The 11,094-nt window shown below is 41.9% G+C and overlaps 4 protein-coding genes across 4 annotated transcripts; 1 reads left to right on the forward strand and 3 right to left on the reverse strand.

The window, feature by feature from the left end:
• Window positions 1-208: 208 nt before the first annotated feature.
• Window positions 209-1,740, reverse strand: BCR41DRAFT_357423 (hypothetical protein). Its single transcript, XM_022024901.1, has 3 exons — window positions 1,094-1,740; window positions 548-759; window positions 209-437 (listed from the first exon to the last, which is right to left on the reverse strand). The coding sequence occupies exons 1-3, from the start codon at window positions 1,480-1,482 to the stop codon at window positions 259-261; spliced, it is 780 nt and encodes a 259-aa protein (XP_021879295.1). The 5' UTR covers window positions 1,483-1,740; the 3' UTR covers window positions 209-258.
• A 605-nt stretch (window positions 1,741-2,345) lies between these two features.
• BCR41DRAFT_372325 (hypothetical protein) lies at window positions 2,346-3,917 on the reverse strand (the record flags this gene model as incomplete). Its single annotated transcript, XM_022026669.1, has 2 exons — window positions 2,346-2,858; window positions 2,946-3,917. The coding sequence occupies 2 exons, from the start codon at window positions 3,915-3,917 to the stop codon at window positions 2,346-2,348; spliced, it is 1,485 nt and encodes a 494-aa protein (XP_021879296.1).
• A 325-nt stretch (window positions 3,918-4,242) lies between these two features.
• BCR41DRAFT_127290 (hypothetical protein) lies at window positions 4,243-5,771 on the reverse strand. Its single transcript, XM_022019473.1, has one exon. The coding sequence runs from the start codon at window positions 5,565-5,567 to the stop codon at window positions 4,638-4,640; it is 930 nt and encodes a 309-aa protein (XP_021879297.1). The 5' UTR covers window positions 5,568-5,771; the 3' UTR covers window positions 4,243-4,637.
• Window positions 5,772-7,795: 2,024 nt separating this feature from the next.
• On the forward strand, window positions 7,796-10,256 carry BCR41DRAFT_423727 (Copine-domain-containing protein). The gene is made up of 6 exons (XM_022030320.1): window positions 7,796-7,992; window positions 8,116-8,396; window positions 8,490-8,607; window positions 8,702-8,943; window positions 9,053-9,462; window positions 9,564-10,256. The coding sequence occupies exons 1-6, from the start codon at window positions 7,922-7,924 to the stop codon at window positions 10,203-10,205; spliced, it is 1,764 nt and encodes a 587-aa protein (XP_021879298.1). The 5' UTR covers window positions 7,796-7,921; the 3' UTR covers window positions 10,206-10,256.
• The last annotated feature ends 838 nt before the right edge of the window (window positions 10,257-11,094 follow it).

Here is an 11,094-nt window from a genome sequence, read left to right on the forward strand (position 1 = left end):
TTGTTACAGGGTCTTGAAGGGCTGAAAACATATCTCGTGGATATGTAAAGTTTTCACTTGATGGGCTTCCATGGCCATAAAATAGTTAATTTTTTAATTTTTAAGATGCCATTTGCCTCCACCCAAGGCTTTATTTTCTTATATACATTGTTTATTATATATATTATTTATTATATTATTGTTGCTGGTTTTTTTTTTTTTTTTTTTTTTTTTTTTTGTTCATCCCTCTACTCTCGAACTCTGTTTTAATGTTACTGCTCATACTGCATGTGATGATTGACTGGTAGAAACTGGTAATGATCCAGAGCCAATTGAATCCAATGCTTGCTCCACCTCAGACTTAAATGTTCCCAAAGGCGATCCCACATATACGACAACTCCATCAACTAACATGACTGCACAAGGAATAGCTCTGTATCCAGATGGCTTGTATACAGCTATGTAGAGTATAAGGATGTATATCGCATACAAAAGTTAGTATCAGTTTAAACATGTTGGTCATATATATATATATATAACATGTTCTCCTTGTTTTGTTTTGTCTTACAATCTTTTGCAAACCCCTCTGCATTGTCAACCAGCATTGTATATCGAAATGCTTCTTGATGCTCATCGAGAAACGTGTTGAGAAGATCTATATCGGTCGGTTTAGTTGTGCTAAAGATACTCTCATTATTGATTCCGATGAAAGCTACTTGTCCCGCGAATTCCTCTGCCAATTGTGATACTTCTGGTCCTGCCTCTAGACACGGATCGCACCTATAGGGGTTCAAGATGAATATGAGAAGTTGGAAGGATTAACATGATGGTCACTTTTTTCTTTAAATCTTTCACTGTAGTGATTCAGAATGGGCATTAATAAAAAAATAAAAAAAATACAATAGGATCAATCTAAGAATCCCATTTCTCTTGCTGCTCCAGCTGTTAGAAATAAGTAAGATTAAAGCCAGAGAGATGGCAATTAGATATGCCCGCTTGAAAATGCTCTTAAACGCCGCATTTTTTTTTTTACACCAATGATAGGCACCAATTGAGTTCTCTACAATTGTCTCACTCCAACACCTCATCTCGTTGTCAATTACTAATTACTCACCAACTGGCCCAAAAATCAAGAACAACGACTCTTTCTTGACCTCGGTAATGAGGCCCAGAGATGTATGCACATTTAGAGACAATGACCATAGGATCGATTTTCATTCCCAAGATGGGACTTCTCCAACCTGGACGGAAACAGGGGGCAGGTCCCTTTTTGAGCTCTGCTCGGATCGCGTCATACGACTGAATCTTGAAGCGAGCGAGGAGCTCGAATGGATCTGCAAATCCAATTTCTTGAGCGCGTGTCTTGAATTGATCAACGGCGCGATCAAAGGGTTCATCTTCCCACTTATCCTCATACTTATCCTTGAATGGCTTTTCAAGAATAGTAGTATAAGCATCAATTAAGAGCTTCTCTGTATCTGTTAAAGGTGGGTTAGGAGCCATTTTTTTTTTTCTTTTTTCTTTCTTTGCGCCAACTATTGTTGTTATTGTTTGTTATTGTTGTTGTTGTTGTTGTTGATCTTTGATCAAATCAATTAGTAAATAAATCGTGTATATTGAAAGAAAAGAGTCTGTCAAGTTAACTAGAGAAGCAGTGGAGAACGTTGAATGTTGAAGTTCGAAGTGTAAATGCTGACGAATGTAGATGACAAACAGGAATGATGAGAATGTGTGACAGAAAAAGAAAAAGGAAAAAAAAAAAAAAAAAAGAGAATGAAGGGTAGATGATTAGAAAAAAAAATAAAAATAAAAGTTAGTGATGAAGGAAGAAGGAAAGAGTCAAGAACGTTTGTTGCTTATTTTATTTCATTCATACTCATAGCGACCAATGTTCACAACGACTTGCCCAGGAACGGGTAGGTCAATAAGCGGCACAGCCCCGAGCATAGTCGTGCACCACAACCAGGTGAAGGAGAAGGAGGTCAATTTCCTTCTATCTATTCTTTCTATTGCTCCTCCTGCTCATTGGTTCCGCCGTCTTGCCTTTTTATGCTTGTCCATTTTGTATGCATCCTTTTTGTGCAACATGGGAAGATGGTCGAACTTGACAAACACACGTTCATCGAATACATGGAAATATTCTGAACCTTTTCTTTCAATTAAATTATGCAGCTTATACCCTAAAGAGCTGGTCTGGACCTTTTTTTTTGTACCTAGAACACATTGGCAGATGATGCATGCGCACACTCCACTTTTCTTTCATTCCTTCTTTGTTGTCTATATTTTACTATGAAGGCAATCGTTATTGCTACAGATAATGAGATAGTATGTACAAATACAATACAAGACACAAAGTCTAGATTATTTCAAGACGAAAGGGTGGTTGTGGATCCTGCGGTATTTCCAGGTGTTGACGCTTGTGATGACCTACTTGAGGGTGTTATGCTCGGATTGGTAGTCTGGCTCATAGTTTCTGACGCACCACCATTGCTTCCTGACGGAGTTTCAGCTCCAGCTCCTGATCCAGAGGAAGGAGATGTTGGCTCTGTTACATGCTTCCTGGCATTCACAGGACATGGTACCCTATCAACATTGAAACTAAACTGTGGTTTCCAAATCCAGGAGAGACCCCGTATAAACATCTTGCCTCCAATGGTTAGATTGATACCGGGCACCAAAGCGCCTGAACTCAGATCCACAGGTTTGCATGCAGTAAAAAGTTCCTGGAGTGTGCCATCTGCATTCGTGTCAATCTTCAATGACCGATAATCGAGTGTCATGGGCACAGAGATCACCTGAGCTATCCGAGGTCTGATCAAAAACGACGAAGGAAGACCTTCATTATTGCCTATCTTTGTCTGATCAATCTTCATCCACACCTAAATAGAAGAGCAAAAGAAAATTTGGTTAAAACGAGCCTGTACATATTTGTATTTTTTTTAGAAGGAAAAAAAAAAAACACTTACCCCCATTTCGAGGGATGTGAATCGCAGAGGCACATAGTTAACTTGACTATCTACACGCATTTGCAGTGAAAATGATTCTTGGATTTGATTTTTGGTCACAACAGGATCACCTAAAGGTGTAACTGATTCAAAGCTGAAGCTTGGGGATCTTGGCACGACAAAGTACAATGCTACGGCCAGACATATCAAAACCACAAATGAAATGTATACGCAAGTTCTTCTGGAGCAGCACCAGCATCGCTTCGAATCCTTTTGTCGAAGTGCTCCACGTTCCTGACCCTCTTCTTCATCAGAATCCTCTGAATTATAACACTGTTTCTTTTTGCCTTTACTAGAAAGACTACTTTGGCCGACACCACTTGGAGTTCCTGTTTCTGATGAAGTTTTTGGGATGACATCAGCATTCTTGCCTTCCTCCTCTTGCTTGAGCCGCTGCTGACTCGAATGTGCATTGGGCAAGGGGTATTGATCCGGTATCGAGGTTGTTTGATCAGGTTCTAGACTATGAAGTCTACGCATTTCATATTGTTGATGACCACCATTACCATTGTGGCCTCCTCCTCCTCCACTGTTAGTGCTGCTTAGAGAATACTTGGAACTGTGAGTCATTTGATTCATTTCTTCAAAAGATGCAGGTGAATCATGATAAGGAGAGTGTGATCCTCTTTGTTGAAACTGGTGGTGATGGTGTTGAGAATAAGCTGAGCGATAAGGATCTGATCTATAATCTTGGCGATCTTGCGTTTGCAAAATGGGGCTGGAAGGATAAGGTGGATGGGATGGTTGTTGAACCGGCTGATAGCCTTTAAATGACGATGGGTCTACGCCAGCTCCCAAAGATTCTCCTGCAGCTGCAGAACTTTCTGTACTGGTCTGCGTACGAGCCCACAGAGGCTGACTGGCAGCCAATGTTGGTGAACCTTGTTCGTCGGGCACGCTCTGGTAGCCCTCTGATGTCCTGTAAGCACGCATGGTAGGGTGTGCCTGGGCTAGAGATTGTGTCTGCAATTGTCCTTGTACCTGTGGCTGGAGCTGAATCTGAGACTGGTAATCTTTATTGAGCGAAGCAAGCAAAAGGATAGTCGATGAAATAGGATGAGTGTGTGAGGACGAACAATAGGAAGAGCAAAAAGAAGGATATCAAATAAGAAAAGCAAGGGGAGTGAACGAAATACCAAAGTGTCAAGATGAGAGGAATGATGATGATGTGTTGCTATTAATTCGATGGGCGTAAAAATGATAAAAATAAAAGTAAATTTAGACAAAGGGGTGGCGCACGATCCACCTGCCCTATTAGCATGTTTGAGCCACGCTTTGCCTTTTGTCATATTACCATAGCCACTTCTTGGTCAGTCATGCCCACCAGGCAAGGACGCACACATCGGTTAAAACATTAACTACCATCGCACTGTCTTTGTTACAGTCAAAATCGGTCAGAGTAAAATTCATTACACACTAAGCTGATAATTAATAACCGATCCTTCTCTGGTTCCAAAAACGATCTCACTAAGGATCTCCCATCCCGACCATATCACCTCTCCTCGCATCCCGTAACTGCCTCCTGACCACACTCCCACAACTCACGCACAGACCAGAAAAGCTCCTTTCAGGTTCTGGGTTGTCTGTGCAGGCAATAATAATAAAAAAGCTTTTTTTTCAAATAAAAGGAATCCTAACTGAAAAAAGAACAGACTAACTTTGTGCTTGACTTCCAGAAAGTGTACAATAAATGCACAAAACACAGAAAAAAATGAATGATGGGAGCAGAAATAGCGTACGAAGACCTGTGATGCGTGGATGGTGTAAGAGCATCGCATCATACCTCCCCTCACACTTACCATTCTTGACTCCTCGAGCAGATATACTAGACGTCCGAAAACGATACGGATCACGGATAGGTGAATCAATACTAGGCGCCCGACGCGTGGGACTCGAGTTGACTAAATTCTTCTCTCTTCCAAAGCTGGTTGGAAATGGATGACTATGTGACGAATATGGTAGCATAGAAGGTTCCAATGGAGAAGAAGAATAGGAAGAAGGCGGAGAGCAGTCTACTCCGAAGGAAGTTAAGATTAGTGGTGGACTCGGTGTACCTGTAGGAAGTAGTGAGGGTACTCTAGGGATGACTGGAGGTCCATTAAGACTGGAAAAACTACTACCAGAGCTGTACTGCCTAGTACGACGAGTTTGATCAAGTCTTTCGCCAGAGTGTTGTCTTTGACGCGTCTGCGGTGCTGTTGTGTTGCCGGAAGGCGAAGCTACTACAATGGCTGTAACAGGACAGGGTGCTGATCTAGGAGAAGAAGGAGAAGAATGTGGAGCTGGGGCGACGAGAGGGGCTGGCTTCCGTTTGGATGTTGGAGAAAGAGGCGGGGTTTTAGTCGGACGAGAGGTCGGAGGTGTGTTCTTTCTGATGTGTGCTTGGTGTGGAATCTTGATATCTGTCACCACCGCGTCTAAGTGGTTTAAAGAGCGAGTGGTTCCAGGATGAGCAGCAACCTCTACTGATGTGGCCGCACGTGGATACACTGGCAAGGGCTCCATGGCGCGGAAATGTGTGTCAATAGTGGTTTTGTGACTAAAAGGATGGTTTGCCACTCTCTTCAGCGATATCAAACCCATCCACAGCAGATGTGGCGATGTTCTCGTATTTGTTGTTCTGTTGATTTTGAAAACCAAATAGCGGGATAAGGGACAAAAGACAAAGGATTGAGGACAAGAAAAATATTTTATGGTGGCGAATGAACTGATGAAATGGCAAAATTATATTGGAGACAGAGAATTATGCCCTACACGAATGAATGGGCCGCGATTTCATGCATGGCATGGTAAGAAGACGTAAAGAAATGCTTCTGTAATGAAGGTGTGAGAGCTGAATGTAGGAAAAAAGTATAGAAGGTTACAAAAGGGAAAAAGTTTACATGCTTCTTCCTCTTCCCGCCAGCCTTTTTCTCCCAGGAACAGCTGGGTCAGTTGTCTTTGGGCAGGGGCATTGACAGAGGAATAAGGAGATTACATGATGAGTGTGTATGCAAACGGCAAAAGTTCAAAGATTCAGTTCCAGTGCTTCCATCATGTGTTTATTTGTTTTGAGCATGTTACGATATGTTGATAGCTTTTTTTTTGTGTAAGGGACATTTCTTGGATGATGCTACACAGCTCTTTTACTATAATTACTTCATTGTAGAAAGAGGATGTCATGAGTATCTATTTTAGATGCATAGTCATCCATTTGGCTTTACTTGGCTCTATTTAGCTCCAAATGGCTGGAATAATGGAAAGTAATGCTAATGCAAGCGGACTGCAGATTTTCATTTGTTGTAACGCCTTGGAGTTGGTCGACATTAGGAAACAACATTGGGTTTGAAAATTGACATTTGCTCGTAAACTTGGCTGCGACGGTTGATGTTGATGGTGGTATTATAGACCTTGCCCAGCAATCTTGGCTTAGGAATCGTACGTTTGGCCGGTATGGGTTAATAAATCGTAGGTATTCCCGGAAAAGAAATCTCTAGCCAAAAATCGTTTTACAGCAAATTCGCCAACGTTAGGTGCCCTAGAGAGGTAAGTCCAACCGAGAGAGGTATAGGTGCAAAGTAGACGAGAACAGTTTAAACTGTCTGGAGAGTGGCTAGTTTGCTTTTCACCAGATAAGCCGACTGCAGAGCGTATGCAGTAATGATGCATGAGCACATGAATTGTCAGGCAGAGCATAATGCGAGGTACAGCATTGAATGATTGGCAATAAATTGATGGAAATTCTATTCAGGAACTCTAAAAGCAATAATTATAAGAGAATCTGACAAAGACCTGTTCACATGCAGGTGTGTCTCTCTCCTGCTTACTGACGTGCATATTCATTAATGACCTGTGTGCGCGACATGGAGATAAATGCGCGGGTGTAGGAAGTTGAAAGATCGACGACCTTTTCAAATTAGCTTGTTTTCTTCGTGTCACCACTGAACCCTTGGACTTGTGCATGGCATTGCAGGAATTGAGCCACACGGACGCTGATGCGAACCTCTTACCATTGTAATAAAGAACTTGGCTCTGATTGAGAAGGGCATGGGGGTGTAAAGAGAGGGGTAGGACAGACCAAACAGGAGTTGACGCTTTCATCATGGGTTTTCTAACAATATCAAGTTGGATAAGATTGTTGAGATAGCAGAGAAGTTTTAAACGCTGCGCCCATTAATCGTAGTTACAGACAATATTAAATAGACCACATCTAGAAACGACCGGGCCCCCATTCTCGGTGAGCAGCATTATCAAAGCACAGGATGTAACTATCTGTTTCTTGATCCGAAGTTCACCAGTTTGAACCGAAAGAGAGTAACACCATGGGGTTATTCAATAGCGAGTTTATAAGCTAGACAGAGGTTTGTGCCAAGCTTTTCCCCAAACTTATCCAAGAACGTGGTTTTGACGCGGAAAGTGAAGATTAGAAGGAAGGCGGAAAGCGTCAAGTAGTTCTGACACATTTAAATACACAAGGGAATGCTGGCCATATCATATTGGGCACGTGATAATGAGGGATCGCGAAGGGAGAGCCACTGCGGCTCATGGCTCATGGCTCATGGCGTAGTCATTATGAAATGGGCCGCCCTCAGGAATCGGGGTCAGGGCGCGCGCGCAAAAAAAAGAAGAGAGCATGGATCATTTGGATTCTTCTAAGTTCTTTTTGCATTCGACCTTCGACCACCATGCTTCAGATGCAAGGTCGACAAAAATTTCTGTCACACCGGATACCAGACATGCATTTGAGCTTTGGCCCGGTGGGCAACTATTTTTTTTTTTTAAAACAATTATTTTCTTCTCATTCCTTCATTCTTTCTTTCTTTTTTTTTTTTTTTTTTTTTCTTCTCCAACCACTTCGCAGCATTACCACCATAGACAACTAATTAACTAATTAACTATATATACCACCTATCTAATTAATTGGCATATAGCAATAATAAGAGCAAGAGTAACATAAAATGTATCGACCACCTTCACTTCCTTTGACTGTACCCGTCGCACCCAAACTTGAGCTCAAGATCAAATGCAGGTCAGCTGGGAACATGCTTTGGCAATGTCTACTCGGATTTTATCTTGCATAAGGAAATATATTTCCAGACTATGGATCTAACTTGATTTGTTTTACTTTTTATAAACTTTTCAACATTTGTAGAGGACTTGCAGATTTAGATATTCTCTCGAAATCTGACCCCCAATGTTTTGTTTTTATGATGGACCAGAAGACGAGAACATGGGCAACAGAGCCAATAGGAAGGACAGAGATGGTTCTGAACAAGTTGGACTGTGATTTTGTCCAGAGTATCATTATTGATTATCGTTTTGAATCTATTCAGCCTATTCGTTTCACGATGGTGGACGTTGATAATCGCAACAATCCTTCATGGAAAGCTCAAGAGCTCATTGGGCATTTCGACACAGAAGTTGGAAAGATTGGTAAATTGCGCTACTTTCATTCTTTGATATGGTGTTATGTATTCAATTAAGAGCACCAGGCTTACCAACAAAGTCAATTTGCTGTGTTTCTAGTTGGAAGCAGAGGTAGAACCCTTGCTGGTCGGCTAGAACACCCACAACACCGCAGCTCTCATCGCGGAACTATTATTGTTTGCGCGGAAGAGCAGTCTCTGTCAAAGCGTGTGATCAAGTATGTTTTTGAATTGAGGATATGGATTTTTTAAAAAAGGTTCATGATGTGATTGTCGATTGTTGCTAAATCTTATACTTTATGATAATTTTAGGTTCAACATTGAGGCCACAAAGATTGCCAAAAAGGGCTTTTTCCGTTCAGAGCCTAGTTCATTCTTTACCATCCATCGTGCCTCAGAGAACGGCGTCTTTTCGCCAATATATCAGTCTCCGGTGATTCGATCAAAATACAATCCAATCTGGCCAGAGTTCTCTATTAAGGAGAATCTACTTTGTAATGGCGATCCAAACAGACAACTTAAAATCGAGGTGAAGAAGTTCAAGGAAAATGGGCGTAAGGCACTAATATTTGAAGAAAGCTTCTGTCACGCTTTTTACACAAATAATATTATATAACTGATCAAGGAATGCCTTTTTTCTTACTTTCAATGCTCGATTTCAAGTAGAGCACGTTACAATCGGTAATACCCCAGTCTTTACCTTGCAGGAGCTTTTGGGTACTCAAATGCCAAAGCCTTTCCCATTATCGCCTATGCCTGTCGGTACTGAGTTGTTGATCAGGAGGATGGTAGTCACGGAGTCTCCATCGTTCCTTGATTATCTAGCTGGTGGAGTGCCTCTGAATCTAGTTGTTGCGATCGATTTCACTCAAAGTAACGGCGATCCACGTAACCCAAAATCGTTGCACTACAGAAGCCCAACTGGTGAAAATGATTATACGCGTGCTATCCGTAGTGTAGGTAATATTCTGCAATGCTACGATACGGATAAGAAATTCCCTGCTTATGGCTTTGGTGGGAGAGTGAATGGCCAAGTGAGCCACTGTTTTGCTCTTAATGGAAACCCGCAATATGTAAGTGTTCAAGCGCTTTTTCAAAAAGTGTAACGTTTATTGAGATATCCAGTTTACTAATGTGATTTTTTTCGTGACAACATGGTATGATGCTAAATTAGCCCGAAGTGGACGGAGTAGAAGGGATTCTTGCCGCATACTGGCATGCACTGCAATATGCCGAACTATATGGCCCTACTAATTTCTCGCCTGTCATCAATCAGACAGCAGCTATTTGTAACCAGCATCGATCAGGCGATTTGGAAGAGTACTATGTACTTTTGATCCTCACTGATGGAGTCATCACAGACATGGACAATACTATCCGTGCAATTATAGCGGCATCGCGATTACCAATGTCAATCATTATTATAGGTATTGGGCCAGCTAACTTCGACAATATGAACGTATTGGATGCAGATGATGAACCACTTCGAGCCAACGGGATGACTATGGCACGCGATATTGTCCAGTTTGTTCCCTTCCGAGATTTTCAAGGAGGCGCGTTTGCAGACGAAGCTCTTGCAGAAGCTGTCCTTGCAGAGGTGCCTGATCAATTTGTGGACTATATGACACAACATCGTGTGCTGCCTCGTGCGCCCCCACGCGCTGATACTGTACAGGCAATGAACAATGGCGGAGTAGTATATAGTAGGCCTGTGTCAACTTTCAACACTGCTCCTATAATGGAAGGGTCCTCCAGCCTTAGGTCGCCACAAGTACAGAGCAGTCGCCTGTCATATCAGTCAGGAAAACAATATTAAGTTCATATACATTGTAATAAAGTAATAATAGTACTGCGTCGCATGTGGGACTCAACGGTGTCCACAGTGAGAAGCAGTTCCAGACCCCAAGCATGTTTGTCTACAAAACCGAGGCAAATTCTACTAATACCATTGCCACACATGTACACATTGCGCTTGGATCCCAATGCATGCATACAATGTGAGTGCGCATGTGTCGTTGTGCTCTGGCCTCAAGCACCATTTTGTTCCCTCCATACTTGAATACTTTGCCCGAATACAATACGCGGTCATTTTCCACGACTAAGCATTGTAATTAAAATGCTTTCCTTCTTCCTATACAATCCACATTCTTGAACAAAACGATTCCATTTCCATTCCAATTTGCTCCTTTTTTAGAATCATTTTGCTCTTCGCTCCACTCGCCTCCAATACATATACGCTTCATCCTTCTCTCAGCTGAGCAAAAATATTATTACACATACGCGTCGAATCATTTTGCTTGTTTTTTCACCCGAACGCTACAAACAACAAGGTTTGATACTCTCTCTTCATCTCCTGTAAATATTTATCTCCTTCCACTCTCTCATTTTACTCTTTGTAAGTTATTGCGCTGTTCGCCACTTCTTTTTCTCTAGTTGCTCAAAACATTCTGGCTGCTGCGGCAAGCTTGCAACAACAATTGTATAAGTTGTATTTTTTTTTTTTTTTTTTTTTTAAAAGCACAGCCCAGGTGGTTTAGTTGCCGCACTCGACAAAGAGTTGCACAGCATAAAATAGGAGTTTTGTTTTAGTGAAAGTGGCGCCTACTCTATTTTCTAGTTTCATTGCTCCTTCTCTGCCTCTCTCTCTGCCTCTCTCTCCCATCTTGTTATAGTACACCCATTCACTTATTCAACCGCTTTGCCAT

This window comes from Lobosporangium transversale, assembly GCF_002105155.1.
Source record: "Lobosporangium transversale strain NRRL 3116 chromosome Unknown BCR41scaffold_30, whole genome shotgun sequence".
NCBI classification, from domain to species: domain Eukaryota; kingdom Fungi; phylum Mortierellomycota; class Mortierellomycetes; order Mortierellales; family Mortierellaceae; genus Lobosporangium; species Lobosporangium transversale.

What these genes read in the sequence shown, in the direction of transcription:
- BCR41DRAFT_357423 (XM_022024901.1), bottom strand. Translation starts at nt 1,482, where the DNA reads ATGGCTCCTAACCCACCTTTAACAGATACAGAGAAGCTCTTAATTGAT. An exon ending in CTTGATTTTTGGGCCAGTTG is followed by an intron (nt 760 to 1,093) that starts GTGAGTAATTAG and finishes GAACCCCTATAG; the next exon opens with GTGCGATCCGTGTCTAGAGG. An exon ending in AGAGGGGTTTGCAAAAGATT is followed by an intron (nt 438 to 547) that starts GTAAGACAAAAC and finishes TACTCTACATAG; the next exon opens with CTGTATACAAGCCATCTGGA.
- BCR41DRAFT_127290 (XM_022019473.1), bottom strand. Translation starts at nt 5,567, where the DNA reads ATGGGTTTGATATCGCTGAAGAGAGTGGCAAACCATCCTTTTAGTCAC.
- BCR41DRAFT_423727 (XM_022030320.1), top strand. Translation starts at nt 7,922, where the DNA reads ATGTATCGACCACCTTCACTTCCTTTGACTGTACCCGTCGCACCCAAA. An exon ending in GAGCTCAAGATCAAATGCAG is followed by an intron (nt 7,993 to 8,115) that starts GTCAGCTGGGAA and finishes CAACATTTGTAG; the next exon opens with AGGACTTGCAGATTTAGATA. An exon ending in CACAGAAGTTGGAAAGATTG is followed by an intron (nt 8,397 to 8,489) that starts GTAAATTGCGCT and finishes CTGTGTTTCTAG; the next exon opens with TTGGAAGCAGAGGTAGAACC.